General features: G+C 38.2%; 1 protein-coding gene across 3 annotated transcripts in view; it reads right to left on the bottom strand.

The window, feature by feature from the left end:
• Positions 1 to 26,493, bottom strand: part of Plppr5 (phospholipid phosphatase related 5) — a 125,935-nt gene that overhangs the window by 12,242 nt on the left and 87,200 nt on the right. Inside the window, exons 5-6 of one of the 3 annotated variants that reach the window (XM_087624850.1) lie at positions 22,107 to 22,241; positions 6,508 to 9,420 (exon numbers count right to left, since the gene is read on the bottom strand). In XM_087624850.1, the coding sequence (XP_087480976.1) occupies positions 9,388 to 9,420; positions 22,107 to 22,241 (168 nt within the window). In that variant the 3' untranslated portion in view covers positions 6,508 to 9,387. 3 annotated transcript variants of the gene reach the window in all.

The following is a 26,493-nucleotide window of genomic DNA, read 5'->3' as shown; positions in this document are numbered from 1 at the left end:
GGGAATAACACTCGAAATGTAAATAAGAAATACTCAAATTAAGAAAAAAATCAAAAAAAAAGAGAAGAAACAGGGAGTCAAGTAAAATTAAGAGGGGTCACAAAGGAGAGGCCTGTATCTCCCTGAAATCAGTGTTTGTAGTAGAGGTAGAGAGTAGTAATATCTTTGTCTGTCTCCCTAGAGAAGGCAGGTGTCATGCCCGAGAGACAGAACAAGAGGACCTGTTCTCTTTAATGTTACCTGGCAAGAGGAAAGGTTAGACATTATCAGATCAAACAAATTATTGAAGTTGTTAATTTCATGTTAAATCTTCATTGTGAAGGCCCTGGGTTCGGTCCCCAGCTCCGAAAAAAAGAAATAAAATTCTTCATTGTGTCCATCTTCTATCAGTCCTTTGAAATGACAGAAGCTGCAAAGCTTCGTCAAAACATTTGTTTGATTGCAAACTGCTGGTCTCTTCCTCCATGGAAGGGCTGAAAAAGTAGTTTTCTCAGATTGAAACCAAACAATTACCTCAGGATGGGCAGAGATGAAAGTTGTCGGAAACTGATGCTGTCGCTTTCCTTCCTGACCGTAGAAATTATAACTGATGCTCCAACACTATGAAGATCTATGTTGAGTAAAGTGGTGATTGCAACTTCCACGCGCCATTTTTTTCTGATACTTCCACAGAGCTGTCAATCAAACAGCCACTACTTCTTCCTCATCTCCTAGTACTGAAATTTTCCTGACTGCCAAGGAAAAATTGTATTCCAGTGGCCAACATATAAAAGAAGCCAGAGTGGCCAGGGAAGTCCCAAGTTTGCTCGGGTTAGGGGATTTACAAAGTGCCCTCCAGAGTCATGGCAACTTTGATACTTAGATGATCCTCCATATAGGTCATCCCCAGATAGTTTCAGATAACTCCATCCTCAGCTACTCTAGATGCTAGCAGATTTCAGCCTAGTTTGGAGGAATACCTCAGCACCCAGGACAGTAATGTACACACATAACTAGTTAGACGGCACTCCAGTTACCCTGGGCCGGTAGTAGGTGGGGGCTTCCTTTTATGCCGTGTGTCCTGGAGCAAAATTGGCCCCAGTATAAGCACATCTTGCGGTTTGTGCTTAGTTTTGGTCTTTTATCCCTCGTAGAGTTGACGGAACTGGTTGCATAAAGAACTGGTAACATTAGGAATGGCTTAGCCCTAGGCATACCCAGCAACAGTTCAGGTGAGTAGCTGGGAGCAGGGGCTGCTGGGAGGCAAAGAGCAGTGAATGCTCAGGAGCAGAGCAAGAAGGTAAGAGACTCGGAAAGAGCGCCAGACTGGAAGGCCTGCAAACATTCAAGCCCGAAGGGTTCCAGAAAAGCCACCCAGAGCTAGGAGCTTCAGCTGTTAAGGAATGAATGGTCCAGAGCAACAACGGCAATCTGAACCCCTGGGTGCAGACCTAACATCAACTGCTTCATTCTGGGTCACTGACACTGAAGGTTTTAATATTAAGAGCAAGGGTTCAGATACCCAGAACGCAGAGCTGCAGTCACAGAGGGAGCCAGAGTTTGTCTTTTTCTCATTTTCATCCAAACCCAGAGACACCCCTCAGCCAGTTGGAAGCACGAATCCTTTGAAATCAAACTTCTTATTTACAAAACATTTGAAAATAAACATCTATTTCTTTAGGCATTTTTTCACACTCTCTTATGGCATCCTGTGGTAATTCAGAAAAAAAAAATACTAGAATCAAAGCGGAGGGTCCCCAGGAGATGGTTGTAAAGACAAGAAATAATGAGAATTAACAGCAGAGGGCAGAGAGTGCCACAAGAAAGTGAATAGAAAAAAATTGGTCAAATAAGCAATCACAGCTTCTGAGATCCTTTACATCAAGAAAACGAGCTCTCTGCCTCTTTATAATTTCCAAGAGTTTTGTTGTATTAGAGCAGAGAGAGGAATGATTCATGGTCAAAGGCTAAACCGAACAATATAATTATAAAAGGCTCTACTGAAAATAGCAAGGCCGAGCTATTCAGGGAAATCTACTTTGTCTGATTCCTCCTCCTCCCCTGGCAATGAATCGTCTGGTGGCTGGCTCACTCCTAATGCAAATACTTCTTGACCATTGGCAAGACCATTATTCCTTTATTTGGACTTAAGAAAATAAACAAGCACAGAATTAAACTAATGTTAACATGAGATAGTTTCAATTGCTATCTGTTGGTGTAAAATAAATATATTTTTTAAAACGACTTTGCATAGGACCCTTTATACGTAGTGCTATGCACTTAATATTTGTATATGAGATTTTATACATGTGTATATCCATATACATACCTCTCTATTTTTCTGTATCTACATCTACATATGCATATATATGTGTGTAAAAAGACAAGGGTCCCTCACTTTATGTAGTAGTATGGACCTTAAGTATGTACATACAAGTTCAAAGCATACTGTTACTCTTAAAAAATCTTAGTTAATGCATAGAAAATTTCCCTTATACTTTTGAATGTATGAGAGAATTTTAAAGTAGTCGAGCCACTGGGCATAGTGGCACATGCCTTTGATCCCAACATGCAGGAAGCAGGAGTAGGTGGATCTCTGAGTTTGATGCTACCCTGTTCTACATAGTGAGTTCTGGGACAGCCAGAGTTATATAAGGAGACCCTGTCTCAAATAAATAAGTAGAAAGGAAGAAGAAGAAAGTAAGTAAGAAAGAAAGACTGAAGAGTAGTCAAGCCAATTTATTCAGTATTTTAAAACAGAAGCATTAAGAAAGAATTTTTGTTTGTTTGTGTGTTTGTCTTATTTTGTGTTTGCTTTGTAAAAATGTCATTGAGTAGTTCTATTAGGGACTGAATGTTTAGTTCCTTTCCACCAATTCGTATGTCAATGCTCCTGTCCCCAGTGTGAGACCACATGGAGGTGGAACGTTTGGGAGGTCACAAGTAGTGGGACCCTTCTCCTAGGATGGATTAGTATCTCCCCAAGAAGCAAAAGAGAACAGAGCTAAACTTTTTTCCTCTTATGGAAGTACTCTCCTTCCCTTCCTCGTTGTCACTTCCTGCCTCTCTCTTCAGGTTATTGCACTGAGAAAGAAACTGTTGAAGACGTTGGCCACATCAACTAGTAAACTGATTTCATAACCCAGCTCCTATAATGATGATAAATGGATGTGTATATTTTATCTTTTAACCCCCCCCTGGTGTGTGCAGGAGGAGGGGTGCATTTGCATGGTGGGAGGGTGACAGTCTCTCACTGACCCCAATGACAGGAAGTCCCAGTCATCTTTCTTCCTGTCTCCATTCCCAAGGTGCTGAGGGTACAGGGATGTAGAGGCAAGGCAAGCCCAGCCTTTTACACAGGGGCTGTGGATTTAAACTCAGGTCTGGATGTATAAGCAGCAAGTGTTCTTGCACTGTTCTGTGCCCCTAGTCCACAGGCTTGGTTTTAAACAACTTAGACTATGCCTTTAAGTACACCAGCCCAAGCTAAGGTCAGTTAGAATAGTGTTCACAGAATTCACCCTTTGTACCATTTAACTTCGCCTATGGGGTATCTTTCCTACAGTTTTCAACTTGTTTCTCTTGTTCCAAACTTTGAATTGGCTATCAGTATTTTATCTTTCTTTCAGTGTTGTATAGTATTTCAGAGAGTTTCAGTAATGGAAGGTTTTTGTTAGAAACACTACTTATAAGTTTTGTTTTTGTTTTTGGCAGTGTCTCATATAACATAGACTGACCTCAAGGTCACTCTGTATCTATCTAAAAATGACTTTCTATTTCTGATCATCCCACTCCAGAGCACTGGGTTGATAGTCTTGTGCCTCTATATCTAGTTTATTTAGTGTTAGAAGAGGATGGCGTTGTCGGGCATTGATGGGAGGAGAGGCCTTTGGTCCTATGAAGGTTCTATGTCCCAGTGTAGAGGAATGTCAGGGCAGGGAGGTGGGCAGGGTTGGGTGGGGGGGAACACCCTCATAGAAGAGGGTGGAGGTTTCCAGAGGGGAAACCGGGGAAGGTGGATAACATTTGAAATGTAAATAAATAAAATATACAATAAAAAATGAAGCTGAAATCAGCCCTTTCAAGAATCTATAAGCAAGGACTCTGATAATGGAGTGCCATTTCCCAGCCTCAGGGACAAATTAACCCTTTCCATCCTGTCTTCCTTATTTATAGCAGTAAGCTCACCTCAATTAAGAGTGTGGGGCCGAGGTTTTTAAATCTTTTAGACAGTGCTCTGCCATTAATATCCCTGTGGCCACTTACATCTCTTGTGTCTCTAAACCTGCCTTAATTTTGACTCTGTTACCTTACTTCTCTTTGCTCAGCTTCATTCTCATTGGTCAAATCTGCTTTTAATTATGCACTTTTTAAAATGGTCCCACAACTTACCTTTGTAGTCTCTGTGCGTGTGAACAGAATATCAAATATTTAGTGAGCAATTTGAAAGAAGTGACATTATTGGTCACAAGCTCTGATGGATAGGGTTAATTTTCAACTTGATAGAATATATGATCACCTGGAAATTAGATCTTCAGACATGCTGGCAGAGAGCAGTCTTGATTATATTTATTAATGTGGTGGGATTCATTTTAATTGGGGGAGAATGGGACCTATATACATTATATGTATATATATATATATGTTTATACTTATAATGCATATAATACATATATAATAAATACACTGTAATATGTATAATACACTCCATACACAAGACTTTATAAAATGAATAAAGTTAATTGATCATTCATAATAATTTATTGTGCTCTGTTTTCTAAATGTGGATACAATGTGAGCAGTCAGTCTCTTGCTCCTGCCACCATGCATATAACATGTCTTCTTTCTTTATTATTGAGTAGGAAGAATGATGCATATAATATGTCTTCTTTCTTTATTATTGAATAGGAAGAATGATGCATATAACATGTCTTCTTTCTTTATTATTAATTAGGAAGAATGTGAAATACTGACTTCTAAATAACAACCTCCCCAAGTGTTCTGATAGTTTAAGTACTAGAAAGAAAGTAGGAGTCTGACCATTTGTGGATGTACATGTTGCCTGGTGGCATGGTTATCCTTGTTCAGTTATCACAGCTTTTTTTCTATTATAATTTTTGGAGTATCTTTATTTAACAGACTCCTCAAAAGGTGAGGAATTCACTCAGCAAGATATTCGAATATTTAGAAGTAATAGAAGTTTGTGACAAATTGAATGCAAAACACAACCTCAATTTCTCATTTGTCTTTCCATCCACCCCATTGTTAAGTCCCTTCTTGTAACTGAACTGGTCTTGGTACTTATGGCCAATTAAATGAGATGAGCAAGAGGCACTGTACCAGCACTTAGCAAGCTTCTGCTTTCTCAAGCCATACTGTTGAGGCTCCTTGGTTCCCTGACATCAGTTTCTCAAGTCTAACTTTTATGTTCCTGAGAAAGGTTATGCATGCCTTTTATGTCTATCGTTTAGTCAGCATAGGTGAATCATTTAATACACAGATCATTAAGTACAATTCTGAAAGAATGAAGGCTGCACTATGTAAATGAGGAGTTTCTTTAAGGAAACATGATTAAAATGAGGAGTTTTTGTTTCTTTAAAAATATTTAATTAAAATATATTTTATTTTCATCTCAAGAGAAAAAGACCACCAGATTTTCAACTAATGACATTCTATAAATCAGAATGAAGTATCAATGTGTTTGCATCACGCAGTGGTGTGTTCTGTGTCATCTTTCTAAAGAATGACTCAGATTTGGATTCTCATCTGAAGAGTAGAGGGGCTTTGTGTTCACTCATCCATGCTTTCTTGTTTGAAGTCCTTTGTGTAACACATTTCAAGATGGCAGCATGAATTTAAAATTAAGAACATATGAGTCAGCTCACAGGATGGGTTGGAGGAACAGGCATATTATAATTAATCAATTCTATCCTATGCATCCATTACACTAATAAACAACTATGATCTAAATTGAAGGTAACAAAACAGGAAAAATGTAAATATCCTCTTTGAGTCTTAACTTGAGATGTGGTCACTTGTAATCTGGAATGCAGTACCTCCGTAAGAAGGTTTCTTCAGAATTATAATCCATAGCACTTGAAAAGGATGGAAATCCAAAGCAATTTGTGAGATTTATACTTTCAGTGTACAAATATAATCAATTGCCACATGTTTAGGGTAATCTTTCAAAGCACACAATCAAAGTTTAATAGATGATATCCACAGGAACGGGATGAAGGATTACATTTGCATCTTAGTTCCTTGTTGTTCATTGGGAGAAAATTGGCTATAAATTACACACCTGTTTGATATCTAAAGTAGTTCCCAGAGGTTTATAATTTGTAACTATGCAGCCAGACCAGATTCCTGGCTATTCGTGGGATGTTGGGACCATTTGCTTTATCTAGAAGCTATCTACGAGACCAGTTTGGGATATCTTAAGACACTCTCTAGCCAATACGAGAACTCTTAACTCCATGCACATTAGCAAGCATTCTTTATTCCTCAACCCCAATAAACACCAACCCATGAGGAAAAAGAAATTTATTTTTTTAATTTCGTTTTTAAATTTTTATTTGAAAAATACAATACACAGCAGAGAATTCTTTCCTCCCCCACTGTTCTTTCACAAAGAAAACTATGGAAATGTAACCGAGATATTTGGCTAGGATAGATCCTGAGAAAAAGAGAGGCCCAGTTAGAAGTGGAATAGACAAACTCTCTCGAAGAAGGTTCACCTCTCTTTTAACATAAAAGAGCCTTTTAAGTTACCTTAGGCATCATCGAAGAAGACTTGTGCAGAATTTCTGCCATGCAAACAGATACTACTGAAGTTTTCAACTTCAACAATTTACACTGACCTGGGCCCCAAAGAAGCAGAATAAAAATGAGAGTCTCTATCAGAAAGACATGTGATTGCCTGCTTTTACTAGACTATGTATGTACATATTTATATATTGTTATTAGTGCTGTCTTTTACAGGTCCTAGGGATTGAACCCAGGGCCTGTGCATGCTAGGCAAGTGCTGTACCACTGAACTTCAGCTCCAGCCATTGTTTTAACGTTTTCTTAAAGGTATTTTTATTTTTAGATCATTCTCAGTAGTAGCCTCAAGGTTAAGTACTCTCTGCTGGGTTTGATTAATTTGCATGCATCTTTAATTTTTCCTGGACTTTATCATGACACAACCTTGGGTTCATGATGCTTAAATATAATAGCAGAAGGGATTTAACATTGACCCTGCTTTGTTCTTTAATTTATAACTCTTTTCTACTGGCTAGGTTTAGGAAGGTGCAAAGATCCATCACTGACTTAAGTAATGTTAAGGCCTCCAAGGGGAAAATCATTCATGTTCAGGTCCTTCTGAGTGGATATAGAACCAGTAGCCTTGAGCAACTGTACAAGCATGATCAGCCATCCTGCCTTTGCTTGACATAACCCCTTTGTTCAGCCCTAAGAAGCAATGTGCCCATTGATAATGCTTTCTAAACAATGTCTTTAAAGATTGTCAAGATATGCAAAGTTTGCTCTATACTTCCAAAAGAATTAAATTGCTATAGAGATCTGTGATTTATAGAAATGAGATTTTTAAGAAAAAATAAAAAATTTTGCTTTTAGTAGACATATTTTGACTTCTACAGGATTGAAATTGGGCAATCAAAGTCCATTTGGAAGTAACAGAGAAGCCTTTGATTTTAATTACTCGCGGATTTCTGTTGAAGTTAAGAGAGTAAATTAAATGTTTATTTGCAACTCTCAAGACTAGAAAGATTTTTTTAAAAAAATCAATTTCTGCACATTTAAGTCAAAGTATCTTGGGTTAGCTTTAAAGACTGCAGTGTGACTCATGACTTCAACCTCCTTCTTCTGAAGAGAGTGGTTTTATCTTTAACTTTCATGGTCTCTGTACAGCCTGTCCCTCAGCCTCCTTCCTGAGTAGTAGCTGAGATGTAGAGCTGAGAATCTTCATTTGGACTTCTCTTTTACCAAGAGCCTCATATCCAGATGCTAGAACTTTTTAAATAGAATTATAAATATAATCCTAAATAGCTTTGATTTTAAAAGATTCCTTTTGGGTTCCTCCATATAAGTGAGCATTTAAAATACTGCAGACCTTCTGCGTGCGTCCCCATTTTGGCATTCCTTCATTTTTTTTTTTAAAACGTAGGTAGTTTCTCAGGACCCTAAGGGCCTCTTAATGACCTCAGTGTCATGAATGTTGAGGCAACTGTGGCATATTTGAGAAAAATGAGAGTTTCAGGTAAATTTGAATTTAGATTTAACTCTTCTCTTCACTAGCTGTATGGACTGGGCATGTTATCAGTCTTGGCTTTATTTTTATCATATGTAAATAAAGTCATTTTTCAATATTGATACAGGATTGCCATGATTATTAAATGATACATATAAATATGTTTTAATTAAAATATTAGACAATACATTAATACAAAAAATACATTAATCATATTTCTAGTATCTTAATATTTTAAATTTAAATTTTATTTCATTTAAATTATTTCAGTTCTGGACCAGTAAAAATATTTAATAGTGAACCATAGTCATTCTTGAGACACTGTTAATGATGGAAGGTTATTCAATAACAAGGTATCATGACTGGATGTACCTTAATGTATTTAAATATTGCCTGCATTAAAAATGTGCAGCTCAACCATTAAACCACAACTGTCAAAGAAAAGGTCCAAATAAATAATTTTAATTATGATACATTACTCGGTGACAGTAAAAATTGGCATTTTCCCCTTTAAAAGCAGAAGCACCAGTCTTAGAATATGTAGTATGAATGGTGTTTTAAGTGAAATATAGCATAATGTAGTGAGCAAACAATTTAGTATAGGACACACTTTCTAAAAGTAAAGTGATTTCACACACTGAAATCTGTTAAAATGGAAATAATGTCATGCTGCATAATAAAAAGCCCCCAGGACTTTCAAAATCCACTTCAAATTAAATATGCTGTACTGCTGAACAGATATATGAAAAAAATTAAAAAGGCTTACCTAGCCCAAAATAGAGGGTTTCTTTTATACAAATAAAACCCATGTGGGGGTTTCTTTCCACATAGTGACGGAGATTCTTTTGAGAAACTAAAGCAACCGTTTTATTTAAGAATTGACTTGTTCATTTTGTTGTCGTGTTTTTACTGAACACCCACACTTGGTGCTGGGCTTTGTCGTGGGTGGTGGGGATACAGAAAAGAAAGCCACGGTCCTGCTCCAGAGGAGTTCACAGTCTAGTGGGAGGGGGGCAGAGAGGGCATTATCAAGTTTTAAAATTATAAAAAGTCCCAGACAACTTTATAAATTTCCCGTGTAATCAAATAAACTTTGTTATGAATGTATGGTAAAAAGGGATGACGTCCAGTGCAGGGAAAAACCGTCCGCTTCAATATCATGTGACTTCTGCAAAGGCAGTGATGTGGTTCTGTAAAAGAAAAGGGGATTCCAAAGTCAGAGTCCTGGGCAAACGGATTTAATAAAGAATTTAGCATTTCTGACAAATAACTATTAACTTAATATAGAACCACAGCCCATGTGTTTGTTGCTAAAACACAGTGTTGTTAAACTTACTTCTCTGTTACATAAGGTTAGCTAATTATATCTTTTATTTAGTATTCTTAATTATCAGAGTAGATTAAAATGTTATACCTGCTTGATTCGAAGTTAACACTAAAATTTCAGCAGATAAAAATGGCCATGGCAGACACATTAATATTCTGTTTGCTGTTCACGGAATTTCAATGTGCAAGCTGTAGTTTCAGACTAATTGCTCCCTGTGAAACAGATGGTGTGGAGTGAGGTGGGCAAGTGCTCAGACTGAAATAGCATTTGTTCGTTGACAGAGATCTACCTCACTACTTCAGTTTTGAGGTATGAATTCAGACTCCACGCTGCAAGCTGGGTTTTGTTGTTGTTTTTATTGGCTCCAACCTCAGAATTCTTTACAGCCTCCTCCCTTTAGCTTCTTCTTCTTTTAAAAAGCCATAAATATATAGAGAAGTAAGCCTTCAGAATGACTAATATCAAAATAGATTCAGACCTGTAATACACTATGTCTTAGACACTGAGATCGCTTAGTAAAACATTGACCCTGAATGATTAACCCTGATGCACGCGGGATTGCATTAAGAGAGAGCGTGGAGATCAACATCACTGTATCACAGCGACATCACAAATAGGCTCTTTCGTCACACTGCCCACTCAGAGGAGCTCTGTTGAGTTACATAGACAGAGATTCAGGCATGACTATAGGACAGAGAGTAAGCCCAAGTTGTTGAGGAATAGAACTTGCTGACCATCCATTAGCAAGTCTTCTCTCTAGTCCACAGCACAGCAGCAGGCAAAATACTGAGGCTTGTCCTTGAGTGCAGGTATCCCCTGGTACAACAGTCACTTTGTCTCCTAAAAGTCATTTCAGAGGGTGAAATTTAGAAAATTTAAGACCAATTCTGATATTCCACATGTTGGAGTGGCCAGGAGACCGAGCTCAGACGCTCCACAAGAGAGCAACTGGCCATAACCACTGAGCCATCTCTTCAGTCCAATTTAAGTCCAGATTTAATGCTCCAAGATCTATGTGGGGAAAATCTCCATTTTACTCTGTATTTCTCTCTATATATGGATTACACCCTATCAACAGAACCATGCAGCATAATCAGAATGTCATGGAAGCCAAGCCTCACTTTTATGACACTAGAATTTGGTGATGGCTTGCTATTTGACAACATCTGCCATACAGCAAATTCCTTTAAAAAAAAACAAAACAAAACCTCAAAGATGCAAAAGTAATTCAGAAAAGCATTCAGAATTGTAAGATTTCAGAAAATAAATTTTGAAACTACTAGGGGCTATTTCATGAAAGAAGACTGCATTTCGGATGGGGGGGGGACTGAACTAAGAAAACAGCAGCAGAGGAGCTGACATGGGAGATGCAGCCCTCATGTAGTTGTGCCGGGAACCTGCACAGAAGGACGCAGGTCTCTGTATTTACTCGGTTTGCAGCGCAGCTCCAACACCAGTGCGCTAATGCGCACATACGTTTATTGCCTTAACTGGAGGTGTTCACAGTGGCTAATCCCCAGTATCCAGCCGAAGAGCCGGGCAAGGCAGTCTTTAAAGGACGTCCCCTGTGAATTTTCTTCTTGATCATCTTCCATATATTGGTTTTGGAACACCTACGAAACGTGGTTTTACACGTGATTTCAATTTAACTTCTTTGCTTCTGTGAGCTTACTTGTTGCTTCAAAGTTCTAAGTTGTTACATTGTTAGGATACGCTCCATGATTAAATAAGGTTTGAAAAGCAGCCTAAAGGGATAGCATGCTCCACGACCCTCAGTAAGTTATCCTGTGACCATTTCTTCAAAACAATTTGTAAGTGAGTGAGGTCATTTATTAGAGAGAAGTGGGTAAAATTCCTTTCTTACAAGATGGCAAAAAGACCCTGTAAATTAATAAGAAATTGTAGACTCAGCATAAGTTTTTAACATAAAATGGGATGTCTTTGTTCTGGTTTATTGACTAGGGATTTGTCCTCTCAGTGAGGAAGTTGAATGGCACAGTAGACTCAGCAGGCAGAAGGGCTGAATATCAGGTGTTTAAATGTAGGGTCCAATCAAAATGGAAGATTGCCAAGCAATTAGACCATCAAAACCCCTAGCTTTCTCACCAGCAAAATACAGATCTGCTTATGAATGGATTTTTATTAATGTTAATACATTAATAAAATAATATGATACATGCATATTTCTTGTCCCCATTCCAACAATCTATTCGAGTTTATCTACTATTTATTTGTGGTTGATAAAATTCAAACGAACAAGCTAAATAAAATTAAATGTTTTAATCAAAAATGAAAAGGAAAGAAAGACAAAAAGAATTAAAAATAGTGTGTAGTTTATATAAAATTCACCATTTGTTCTTTCATCATAATGTCCACAGTTCAGGAAGCACACAACGATAAGAGCTAAATCATTTTCAAAAACCCAGGGCTTCTTACAAAAAGAATACAGATTCATTTAATGACCCAAGACAATTTATGCTCTGTGTTCTACTCCATAAGCAACAGTTTTTGATTACGGTCTCCCTCCTGTGTTGGGTGCTTGTGCCACAGGATACATAGAATTTCTAAAATACAAAATATATCATATTCTGAAACACATCTGGCACTAAGGGTTTTGAATAAAGAGTCATAGAGCCACTGTTAAATCCACCAGCGAGTCCATTGTTACAAGAATGCTGCCTCCATTTTGCTAGGGGAAGCTAGATTGGATGACATAATCATAAACATTGTCATACTTCATTCTCCTATCTGCATCTGTATTTTATTTGTTGTCTGCTTTGAGGCAGGGAATATGGACAGGAGAGAGAACAGAAAATGCCTATTGTGATGGCCCGTGCCTGTAATTCCAACCAAAAGATAGGATACAGAGTTCAAGAGTGGATGTTGCTACTTAATGAGTTCAAGATCAGCTGGGGTTACAGACGTTTCCAGAAGAAACAAAACTTCCAAACAAGATAAGCAAGAAAAGTAGTACCCTAAAAGGAGAACATGCTCTGTGATCCCCACAAATATGTCATGTGAAGTCTTCCTCCTAACAATTTGTGAAGGAAGTAAGATCATTTGGTAAAACGAGAACTTTTTTTTTTTAATGATAAAGACACTATTAGAGAGATTCAGACTTGGGGCTGTGGAATTGGCTGTAAAATTTAAAGTAGACAATTGTTTTGTTTACAGAAAGTGGGAAGGCAGGAAAATAAAACTCAGAAACGAACTTCATTGGAAGAGGACTTTTTCTTTTTTCAGACAGTTTCTGTTCCTACAGCGACTTTGTTATAGGGAAGGGTTTTGTTTTCCATTCCTTTTCAGTGCAATTAAAAGGGGCTAAAAGCTACTTTCTGAGAGACAGGGTCTCTGGAAGGCTTCCTTTGACAAGTTAATTAAATGAAGGACAGGTCTAGGTTAGATACAGAGATCAGGAGCCTAAGTAGTCACGGAAGAAGCAGCTCCCAGCTCAGATCTTTAGTGGCACTGGTGATCGTCCTGGGTTTCACGTTAGAGTTTGACTAAACACAGGCACATATCCAGAGGCTTGGATCTAATCGGTCAGAGGCCTTACTCAGGCACCAGAATGCTGAAAGGCTCTCTGGTTGATCCTAGTGTGCAGCCCTTACTGAAAACTGCAACATCGGAGGATCTGCTGACACATTTGCATTGACTCCAAGTTATGGCTTAATATCCAAATCTTCCCGGAAGCAAGATGTCTATCATCTTGATCTCCCGACCTAAGCCAAGGCCCACTGCAGCAGAAATCCCAGGGCTTGCAGCCCAGAAATTTACCAGGTTTGAAAGTGCTATAAAAATGGCCCTTGGTGGATGTGGTGGATGTAGGTATGCAAATGATTTGCCCTTCACAATTGTATCCTTCCGGTGATGACTCACCACTTTCTTATCTGTCACACAGTCTTGGCTTTATTCCCAGAAACCTATCACTTTAGGATTGTAAGCTTCTAGTTTCCCTTGTCTGTCTGACTGCAAAGTTTGACCAAGTAGATATTTCTTGACTGCTAATTCCTATATCCACTCTTGTTTGGGCTTCTATTTTTTTCCACTTATCTGGTCCCCATTTTTGATGCTTAACATCCCCTAACCTCTTAGCACCACGCACTTACTTTACCTGTTGGCAAGTGATCCTGTCTTTTCTTCGGAGATACTGCAAAGTACAAGTTGGTGTCCCTGCATGTCCTCACCTACCACAGCTCTTGGCACTGCCCTCTGTGTCTGCTTTCAAAACAATCTCCCTCATCACTCTACTGCAATCTCACATGATTGGGAAATCTACTACAGGCCTTTGACTTGGTATTTTATTCAAGTTTCATTTATTAAAAATCCTAATAGAAATCATGTTGATATTGTTAATAACTAAAACTTACCATAAGTTAATTCTCATGTTTAATTTAAGCTAACTAACTGTAACCTTGTTTGTTCGATTCCCTTTTAACCTTTAAAAATGCTCTGGATTCACCACATAAACAAAGAGTATTCCCCAACAAAGAAGAGGTAGAGGACATAGATAAAGAAGCAGATGCACAATAAACTCTTTATAACCAGTTGCTGATTAGCACCAATTATATTGCCTGTCTCCATAAAAATGCACTAGTCAGTAAAAACCCAGATGGCCCACTTTCCTTTTCCAGGTGTGTGTGTGTGTATGTAATTTATGAATGAATACAAAATGTTTATTCATAAAAATCCTGTACATTAATATTTATGTCAGCTGCATTCATAATTTTTTTCAATGACATTCAACCCGAATACCCTCTAGCCTTCCGACGGGAAAAGAAGCTAAGGTATAGTTACCCAACAGAATGCCGCTCATCAATAAAAAAAGGAAAGGAGGGAAACCAATTGACACCCAAAAAAGAGCCAGACTTCAAAGCTTACATACACCGTCAGCCCATTTATGACACCCTGGAAAAGGTAGAAAGGAGCACAGGCACAGACAGCAGATCAGTGGTTACCAGGGCTGGATGTTGGAAGTGGCCCACTACAAAACCATTCTGGGGAGATTGAAAATTCTATAGCTCATGTAACAACACTAGTTGATTGTTACATGAAAGCCTACTTTTTTCAGAACCCATAAGATTGCAAATATTAGGGACTAGGGAGATAATAAAGTGATTGCTCTACAAGATTGATGACCCAAGGTCCATCTGCAGGACCCACTTAAGAACCATCAGGTATGGTGGTGCACATTTGTAAGCCTCGTGCTGGACAATCAGAGACGGGCAGAGAGCCTGGGACTCACAGGCTAACCAGCCTAACTCACTGTCAGTTCAGAGATCCTGTCTCAAAACAGATAGATTACATCTAAGGAAGATACCCAAGGTTCGCTTCTGGTTTCAACATAAACATGTAGATATGCACCTGCACACACACACACATACACACACACACACACACACACACACACACACACACACACACACACACACACACGCATAAACATAAAGATGGTTTTACAGGCTATAAATTAGTTTTTATGCCTGAATTTAATTTAAAAAACAGGACTAACAGCCATGAGCTGTCCAAAGGCAAGGTACTAATGTTTAGAATTTGGATTTTTCGATATGGAATAATTGTTGCAACGTCCGATTGTTTTGATTCCACAAGAAAAATATAAAATAAATGTACTGGAAAGTATTCTAATAACACATTTAAAATGATCTACTTATTAGTTTGTGTCTATTGAGCTAATGAAGAGTCTGAAGAATAATATTTTCTACTGTCAGAGAGGACATAGATACATGAATTAAACGTAAAGTATTCATTCCCCATTTACTGTTTCCATTCCTATGAACTTAAATCAATACTTAACCACACAAGGACACATATCTGTAATGCTTGCTTTAGTGTTGTTAGTAACTGGGAGAAATTGGAAGAAGAGGCTCTTCTTATAATTTCTACAGATAATTTCTCCACATCCTTTTATACTATTATACAAGAGAATGGTCTTAAACTTGATCTCTGGATTGAAAAATGTGGAATATATTATCCCCAAAATGAAAAACAGCATTTTTATTATGGTCAGTTTTGTGACCCTGGTCATGTTACTTCATTATACGATGGCAGTAGGATGTACTCCAATGTTTTGTTATAGAGACTAAAATGCCATTTTATGTGTGACGTTCCCTGCCTAGCTTGAGACATCTGTTAATCTTTTATAGAACCTTAGCTTTTGCTGCTAAGTTTGATGATATGGTTGTTTTATTTATTGATTTATAACCGTATCTATGGTAACAGATGTGAGCAAACCTAATCATTTGTTATAAACCTACCTATATAAAAACCCTTGTATACAATCCCAAAGTGTTTGTTTTTATTTTGTGAGACAGGCTTTCATTATGGAGCCTAGGCTAGCCTCACAGTCTCTATGTAGGCACCATGGTTTTCTTACCTCATCCTTCAAAGCACTAATGTTACAAGGATGTGGCACCACACATGACTTTCTCACAGGGCCTTGAAATCTACTTTAAGAAAATGTTTCAAGGGGCTTGGGGCGATACTGCAGCAGGAAAAATACTTGTCATATAAACAACAAGGACCTGAGGTGGGATTCTGAGTGCCCAGGTAAGAAGCTGGGCATAGCAGGCATGTCTATTGCCTGGTGCCATGGGTAAAGAAACAGGCTCATTGGCCAGCTTATGCAGCTGAATTGACCAGATACAGGGTCAGTGACAGAATATGTCAGAAAACGATGTAGAGAACAATAGAGGAACACACCAGGTTCCCTACAAAAGTTCATACATGTTCATGCACACACACACACACACACACACACACACACACACACACAGAGAGAGAGAGAGAGAGAGAGAGAGAGAGAGAGAGAGACAGAGAGAGAGAGACAGAGACAGAGACAGAGACAGAGACAGAGACAGAGTCAGAGAGACAGAGACAGAGACAGAGAATTTCTTGCTATAGGCACTTCCTATTCATTTTGTTTTGTTTATCTGAACGCTTCCTTCCTTCTTTTTTCTACCTCCCATTTCTCTCTAACCCTTTCCCTATTCTCTCCTCTCCTCTTTTCTCTCTTCATCCATCTTGCCATTTCCTTTTACTCTTTCTTCCTTTCTTTATTATTTATTCAATTATTTGTTTCAGATTGGGTATCCATCTCAGGGTTTCAAGCACAGTAGGCAATCAACTACTAAACTACAACTTCAGCCCTGCATTTTAATTTTTTAACCAAGAAACAAGATATCCAAGTTGCTGACTTTTGCTTTTTGACCCCTTCTTTACCTAAAACAGTAAATTTAAAAGTGAGGAGGGATGTGTTAGTTTTAAGACAGTGGGCTTGGTTTACTGTCTATTCCCCTAATTATAGTGATGTTTTTCTCTACTGTAGAGTATTTCTGTAGAGTACTTTCTCCACAGAGATGCTCCACACCAAGGGGAGAGGCTGACAGCTCTGAACATCTGCCTGTGTTTGAATGTGTGTGCTGCTGGGAGAGATTGCTCACCCAGCACTCCACCACTGCACTCTCCCTCAACTAACGGCCGAGTGAGTCATATCCGCTCAAGCTATATTCGTCACCCACGATGCCATTCAAAAGTAATTCTCAGAAAGAAGCTTTTACAAAAGGCCCCTGGGAAACTGAAAAAAAAAGTCTGCTTGTCATTCTTTATCTTGTATAATACAATTCATAGATAGTGTGGAAAAGTCAATCCTGAATACACAGGCCTAAACAGCAAAAACAATCATAAGAAATTGTGACAAAGGATGTTGGTGTGTCTACTGCAGTGTTAGTGCAAAAGATCCTAATGGATGCTGCAAGTATTTTTTTTGTTTAAGGTTTTTTCCATAAAATATATTTTTATTATGTTTTCCCTTCCCTCATCTCCTTCTAGATTCTCCCTCCTTCTCCCCCTACCTAATTTTATCCATCTGTCTATCAATCAATCAATCTATTATCAATCATCCATCTTTAATAAAAAAGACAAAAAATTTTAAAAATGCATAAAATTTTTAAAAAATGAAAATCAAAACAAATAAAAACATCCCAGAAGTACATACCTGTCACATTTTATTTGTTTCCAGAAGTACATACCTGTCACATTTTATTTGTTTCCATTTTAAATTTGGTTTTAAAGCAAAATAAACCACATGAGAATAGTATGTAAATTTCTATTTCTTTTCATGAATTTCCATATATGCTCAAAACTATGTGTCTAAAGTATGTATTGATTTATGCTCATTAATGATTGTAATGTCTAATCAGTACTAAAGTTGACTTATGTAGTCCTATAGAATATTACATACCATTCAGCAGTTCTATGAAACAAAGGTTTGCTTTATAGAGAAGCAACTGAATCTTAATAGATGGATGGTTATAATATCCTGTAACTTCAATGGAATTTTTATCAGGGAGCATGGCAGTGTGTAATCATGCTTCCCTTGGCAATAAAAAAAAAGACACCACACACCCAAGAAATCCTGAGTTTGAAGTTGAAAATTAGCTCTTTCATATACACGCACATGCACACATACTCTCTCTCTCTCTCTCTCTCTCTCTCTCTCTCTCTCTCTCTCTCTCTCTCTCTCTTCTCTCTCTCTCTCTCTCTCTCTCTCTCTCTCTCTCTCACACACACACACACACACACACACACACACACACACACACTCCCCATTCTGAATACATTTCAGCTCCTATTTCTGTTTGACTTCTGTCATACTATAGTCTTCTACCAAGACAATGGAAAGGCCACTGCTCAGGCTTCCCTGGTCATTGGACATTGCTTTTCACTCTACTGATGGTTTATTCACTCAGGGAGTTCGCTTACATTACCTGTCTCATCGACTGGCACAGGTTACACATTGGTGATTAGCAATTTATCCTACTAGGAAGTCTACCTGAAAACTATTCCTTCTAGTATACTCCTTTTCTTGTTGACAAGAGCAAATTATTTTCCTTTGATTGATTAATGTCTTATCATCTGAAATGGAATTTATATTTGCAGCTGGCTCTATCTACTTTATCATTCTTTGGATCTCCAGTATGCAGACAACCATTATAGGACCACACATTTTCAATCTAATACCACCTGCTTTATTTTAGACAGTACACACCAATAAACACAAACACACACAGTATGTGTGTAGTATGTATGCATGTAGGTACATATGTCTCTAGAGAACTATGTCTGATAGAGCAGAGTCCTAATTTTTCTGCATGGAAATGTGTGTAACTACACAAGGTATATACTCTGACAACCTCCAAACCCCTGTGGCTCCCAATGCCTAGCTTTCATACTAGACATTGGTGGCTAGGTTCTGTGATCCACTTCCCATGCCTTCCTGTCCTGTTGTGTGGACTGAAGCAGGCTCCTACCAGGATAAGGCACAGGCCAACAAGGTGGGAGAAATTCTCAAGGCCCAATAAATTTTTGACCAATGAAGTCTCTGTCAGTTTGATTCGCAGGCCAGTCGCCAAGTCCAAATTAAATGAAGCAGAAAAGATATTCTGCATTAAGGAGTAGTCAGTGGTTGAGACTAACACTGTCTCCTACCACAACATCTGTAACTGTTACTTTCCACGTTGTTAACAATGGTTACAATCTGTAATTGTATACTTCTTCCATTGTTGTTAATTTTCAGTGAATCTCTAAGAGGTTCTAGTGAATACTTCAATTTGACCTTGTATCTGCTTAATTCTCCCATATTAAATGTTCAAATATTACTTGAAAAAGAAGGTTTATTTTTTTTACAGTATATCCTAAGATATAAAAAAATTAGATAATGCTGTCACTGCTCTGATGGCCGCCCTGTCCTAGAAGATAGGCTTTGGTGAGCATCTTCTCTACCTGGTACCTTTTCTCACGTCAGGTGTTTTGGATTGCTCTTTTACTCTTTAATCTACTTTTTAAAAAAGCAAAATAGTTTTTATTTTAATTGTGCATATCCATGTGTGAGTTTGTGCACTTGAGCACAGGTACCTGCCAACGTCAGAAGTATAAGATCCCCTAGAGCTGGGTTAAACTGACGTAAGGCTCCTAACACCAGTGCTGGGACTAGAACTTGGGCCCCTTCATCTGTCAGGAATCAATCATCAAAGTTTGGGTGGAGAAGGATTTCTCTCACTGTAGATTTTTTAATGCTGCATCTAGTCAAAATTCCTAACATTCTGCTGTAATTTTTACTCTGATAATCAGCTGTTATGAAGTCAAGACCTTCTTTATTCTTTCTCACATAGGCAATAAAGGAGTAGAACTATAATTGGTTGCATCATTATTTCCTAGAAGAAAACACAGATCCTTGGTTCTTGGATTCCTAAGGGAAATTAATAGTGTCTTTTACATTTCTGGCAATATCCTGAAGCCAGCAACACTGCCAACTCTTTTAGAAATGAACCTCGAAGGAGGAAGCAAAGAGAATGAATTTAGGGAACACGGTGATGTGATATCTGAAGGGGTCTGATAACTCTAGGAGTGAGATGATAGGAATTCTAAGATAAAAAGGAAAGACACCTGCATGTACAGGAGCCAGAGCCACTGTACTGAGAGGACGTCAGATGACACCAGGTGGACCTGAACACACAGGAGCTACAAACAAGACTACCACACTTAATCTGGCAGAGAAAAATAAAAAGAGATCCACATGTCACATGGTATGGATTGTGGATTCTGTCATGGGGACATTCACCACTGATTTAATAATCATCCATAGCTAGGTACTTAGACTCTTTATGACTTAATGTGATAAACAGATGAATAAAATTATTAGCCTCTTCCATATTTAGTGGTCATTGGACTCTGATGAGATGCTTTCCACAGATGAACCATTAATTTCCTAAAAAAGAACAAATATTCAGATATTTTTACTCAGATTTGAAAGAACCCATGTCTTTTCCTCATAAATTATGGTATTTCTCGTGTAACAAACTCCTTACAGTTAAGGGGAAAATCATTAGCACAGAAATGAAATTTACCTGTGTATAATCATTATACTGTAGGTCTTAGTTTAGCAAATGTGTGGTTTGAACATAAGAGGTTTTCCAGTTTGCATAACTTGCAGAAGAAACACACCAAACATTGGGGGAAAAAACAAACCAATGACAGCATGGTATGATACTAAAGCTCTTAGTCCTGCCCGCCCATCAAAAGTTGACACAACGCTTCTCTTCACTCATCAGAAGACCACTGTGAAGGGACAAATGACAGTCTTTAACTACTGGTTATCACAATCAAAGGAATAGGGGGATTTTGCATTGCTCCCTTCCTTTGTTTATGTAATGTGAACCGTAATGAAAGGCAATATATTTATTCTACGCAACCCTCTCCCTCTCTCTTTCTCTCCCTCCCTCCCTCCCTCCCCCTTCTCTCTCTGTCCCTCTGTCCCCCTTCTCTCTCTCTCCCTCTCCCTCTCTCTCTCTCTCTCTCTCTCTCTCTCTCTCTCTCTCTCTCTCTCTCACACACACACACACACACACACACACACACTCAAACACAAACACATGAGTAGAAAGCTCTTGAAGTTTCCTTCACGTGACTGCTCTCTGTTCTGGCTGAGAGGCAGAGGAACATGGCCCTCCTTAGGGAGGATGAAATCTGCTCCTAGTTTATTCGTAGCATTCATGCCATGGTCCATGATGAGGTCAGGGACACAGGCCATACCCAGTGCAGAAAACATTCTGATTGGGAATAGGCATAGAAGGATCAGAGAGGATGGCATCTCCATTCTAGCAAGCAAAGGAGCACGGAATTGGCTTTATCTCTCAGCCTTACTTCCCAAATTAAGGAGACACAAATCACTTGGACTTGATATGGAAAACTAAATTAATAGAAGTTCATAAGCACTTTTCTCTGTCAATTTATGGATTCTAGTGGAAAATTCTAGCTCACATAACCTAATATCGTGAAACTTATTTTAAATAAGAGGAGGTAGCATAAACATGAGTAGTAGGAATTCTGAATGCAGAGAATGCATTAATATCTTATAAGAAAACAGAAGTTGCAAGAACCACTTTGTAAAGTACTTGACATCTTGTTGACTGGGACACTCACTGATGCCTGGACCTACTCTTTAAAACAATGTGGACAAACTCAGCCCAGCCTGACCTGCAGCCTCCCCTGCCTCAAGAAAGTACAGCTGCTGGTAACATGCTGCCTGATCTTTGTGCAATGAGACTCAGAGCGTGGCGCTTGTCTGCTAGCTGCATGGTGAAAATTTACGAAGCACTTTCTCACTGAAGAAGGAATGGAGTAGACTTTGTAAAAAATATTCATGCATTTGCTTTTCATTTCACCTGGGGATGAGACCACAGAACACTGTTCCTTGGACAATCTGGCAAAGTGCTGGGTGAGTCCCATGCCTAGTTACCAAGCTTCCAGCATGGGTGATATCTGTGGGTACTTTAAATGAGAGATGCACTTTATAAGATGATCTTTCCAGTAGTAAACTCTTGCTAAATTCAGTCATTTAACTGACACCTTAAATTGTGAGATTGAGTAAGCAAAAATAAATAAATAAATAAATAGCCACTCTCTGAAGGCACAAACAGAAATAACTGTTGAATTTAGCCTAGATGATGACATTTTGAAGCTGTGAATCACCTGCACAGATGTTACCTTTTCCAAAGGGCTTTCTACTCGAGGAATGTTGGTCATCGGCATCCGGGCCACATTGTCCCTGTGTAAGTGCCCATTTTCTGGTTGTCTTCCTTTGAAGTTATTTACCACGCATACAACCTAAAATTTCAGGAAACAATTACAGTTAAGTACATTATATATTCCACAACTAGCACCCTTTTGAGGAGTTTCGTAAAAACTCCTGTAGCAACCAAGTTTTAAAATTACCGAAATGCTACATGAATAAAGCTTTACGCCCAGATTTACCATGGATAAATTGGAATAGCTATTCTAATGCAGATAAGCTCACTGATGAATATGCAAAAGAATGAATAATGACAATTCTGTCATTCCAAAATGTTAAAGTATAGACAATGTTCAAACCAATCCAAAAATTAACAACATAACCTTATAGAAATCCGTAGCAGGCTAACCTTTTCTTAATGTGGCTAATCTACAACTTAATTTTCATTCTCATTATTCCCCACTGCTTCAAGATTATTATATTCCCACCAATCCTTGACAGTCGGCACACTCTAATTTAGTAACATTCTTTTAATTATACTAGTTTATTGTCTATTGTCTCTCTCTCTATGATTTCAACAATAGCTTACTGGAGCTACTCTTGAAATAGAAGACCCTTCACATAAAGAGAACTGACCCTCATTTCAGCTGATTATATCCCAGAGGTGAAAGAACGAAGTGAACCATGCATGAAAATTAAGTTCCTGTAATGTTAAAAATACACATTTCTCATTCATCTCCTAAGGTTTCTGATTTAGTGGGTGAAGAAGAGGTTACAGAAGAAGGACCCTTTAAATTTACTGCAAACCTTTCTGATGGCAGATGAATCACACTGAAGAAGTAGTGATTTAAGCAACACAGAAAAAAGACTTCCTCTGGTGAGTTTGTACTGAGCACAGGATGATGCGTTCTCCTTTCCTGGGCTTTATATTCTAGAATAAATAGGACTTACTTATAGTTTCAACCTAACACTTATTTTTAAGTAAGTAAATTCTTGACCAATAATGACATATTTGTATTGTATATTTCTATATATTCATCATTGGAAAACTTGTTAAACTTACTATTGAGTATTTTATTTTAATTTTTTAAAAGATTTATTTTATATTATGTGTATGAGTGCTTGCTCTGCATTATGTTTGTGCAAAATGTGAATGCCTGGTATCCAAGGAAGTCAGAAGAGGAAGACGGGTGCCCTGAATCTTGAGTCACAAACCATTGTGAGCCAACATGTGTATGCTGAGAGCAGAACGCAGGTCATCTGAAAGAGCGGAGAGCACTCTCATCACCCAATCCTCTCCCCAGCTCCATTAGTGCTCAATAATCCTAAATACCAATCAAATCTTGGTTACTCTCCCATTGTTGAGCAAAATTTCCAAGGATACATGATAATTACATATAAAATAATACTTTATATTACAAAATTGTTTTCTTGCAAGGTGTGATTTACCTTTTTTAACCTTCCATTGTCATAGCAATATTGTAGGTTTAAAAAAAATGATCAAAACCTGATAGTACAATACTACAGCTTGCCATGAATTTTCATAAAAGCAAAGAGATAAACAAAGTCCTTTCAGAGAGTTTTCTAAACACACACACACACACACACACACACACATTCACACCACACACACATATATATACTCAAACCACACACATATACACACTCACACCACACACATATACACACTCACACTGCATTCACATACACTCACCATACACACACACACACACACACATGCACACACACACACTTTCTCTGCACCTTGGTCTTTAAAGTAAGGATGGTAAGGGCTTGGAGGCAGTTATTCAGTACCTGGTCCTTCTTACGAAGTTGTCACTCCCATGATCTCACTAAGGACTAAAAGAAACTGATTGCTCAAGAAATAGAGTCATAATGCTTTGTCTGTAAAGGCAAGCTATTGAATGATGTAGTAAATATTTTTGGTTGTGTGAGGTCATAGTCAATGGAAACTATGCATCTCTTCCCTTTTGCCAGAAGAGCAATTTCATCTGTTCATAAGAGAAGCGATATGTAAACACTCTGATGCGGATCCCTTATTAAAGTAGGCAGCTGGTTAAATTCAGTCCACAAACTACAGTTTGATGGATGAGCATTGTTCTAACATACAAAGGATAGATTTGATAACTTCAGAAAATAATTACAATGAAGCAAAATTTCACAACCATATCACAGCATGCACATGCAGGAGCACACATGCATGTGTGTGCACATGCTCACACACACACACAGACACACACACACACGACACAGGCACATGCATGCACACACACACACCATATCACAGCACACACATGTACGCACAAACATTTAGACATTTTCACTTTCATTAGAATTGTTAATAATTAGAAATTTTGACGTTGGTAAAGAACTGCTGAAGTACTTGAAATAAGATCAGTTGAAATGAACTAACTGTGTGCTTAGATGTAGAGAACTCTAAAAGGTTCAGTTAGCATCAACATGGGCTTCAGAAATGAGCAGGATTGCTATGCTACTTATTCATTTTGTGTTTCTAAGCTGCAGTTTTAAGTTTTATATGTTGTTGTAAAAATATAAAAAATAAAAACGCTGTCTTTTATCCCACTCTAGATCCAGCACTGTTGTGCCCCAAGATATCTGCTGGATATCTTAATTCTCAATCAGCGAAGCCTCTCTCGCCCGCTTTGCTCCATCCCATATCACACTGTCGAAGGCCTCTCTGAGCTGTCAGCAATCTCTCTACCTACCTAGTTCCCAAGGGAGGCTTCCATGCCAGAAACACACATCCCAACTCTGTGGTGGCCCAGACCAGCCGCCCCACACTCCCTTATACTCAAATCTACACAGGAAAGAACACACAACACAATAACCTTTGAAACATAGGCTCAGAGTGTATATGGCAACTGCTAAACTCTTTCTTTCCGAGGGAAAAGCAGAGATTTCTTTGTAAGAGAAAAGCCATGCTAACATCCAACAAGCTTCCCTTAATAAGGCAAGCAGGAGGTCAAATTAAGTCTGCAGACTGCAGGTATCCTGTGTGTGTGTGTGTGTGTGTGTGTGTGTGTGTGTGTGTGTGTGTGTGTTTAGAACACTCTTTGGAAGGCTCTTTCTTATTTCTTTGTTTCAATGAAAATTCAGGTTGACATAATGGAAGCAGCTAGAATTTATCTGTGACATGCTTAAGGACCTAATCTATAGTAGATACATACAGAATGGTATTTATTAGCAAAAAAATTCTTTTTAACAATTTATTTCAAGTACAAGGAAATAACTAGCTCTTTTTTTCACTCTTATTTAAATAAATAGACATTTTGTGTGCTAATTTGAAAAAGTCTAGAATTGATGTCCCATTAGCAAATAAAAAAAAGCAGGAGGATGCATGCAAATGTGTGCATGTGTGTGTGTGTGTGGAGGGTATGTGCGCACAGTGCATGTGCCTAGGCTGGAGGTTGACAACAGATATCTTCCAATAAACTTTAAATATTTAGGTCCGGTCTTTTACTTCATCCCAGAGCTCAACAAACCCAGCAGTCTAACTAGTCTAGATTGCCCCCGACATGTTCTTTCTCAGCCTCCAATGTGCTGAAATTACATACAGGCCATATTACTCACCAGCATTTTTGCAAGCTATAGATCTGAAATGCCTGCATATGTACAAGTACTTTATTGCCTAGTTGTCTTACAGAAGTCTTTCCTGAGCCCTCAACTAGGAAAGCTTACTGTGTTCGGCGTGTTTGTTTGCTCTGTGATCAAACAGAAAGAACTCTAAGTCTATCACAGCACTAGTGTCATCATGACATTTCCTACTAGATAAAGGAATACTTTGATTCGAGTCTCTTCACAGACTCTACACTGTGCAAATCAGGAACCCCATCTGAAGTTTTCTACCTCTGTACCCCACTGTCAAAGTGAGTGAAATCATTCATGAGTGAGTGCACTAATGAAGGGACATACATTCAGGTGACAAATTTTGTTATATGTCTATGCCATGATGATTTAAAGTTAATTTCCTTTCAAATGCTGTAATTTTAGATCAATGGTTTCTACACATGTACATATGTATTCTTCTATAAAGATTACACAAACAAACCACCACTCTATACATTTTTTGGTTTCTTTATCTAACATTGATAATAAATTTATATATTCACTTTTCTTCCCCCCATAATGACAGCATTATTAACATTGGGAAGTAAAACAGTATTGCCTCTTAAAATGAGACAAGACCACTGTCAAGCTATCTGCTGTATCTAGATCTCAGATTTTAATCTGTAAAATGAGGACAATATATCTCCATGAAATGCTACAATGATTTTTACTGTTATGTAAAATAACATGGCAAGCTAT

Source organism: Rattus norvegicus, chromosome 2 (genome assembly GCF_021556685.1).
Source record: "Rattus norvegicus strain SHRSP/BbbUtx chromosome 2, alternate assembly SHRSP_T2T, whole genome shotgun sequence".
Classification (NCBI taxonomy): Eukaryota; Metazoa; Chordata; class Mammalia; order Rodentia; family Muridae; genus Rattus; species Rattus norvegicus.
This window is presented reverse-complemented; position numbering and strand designations above follow the sequence as displayed.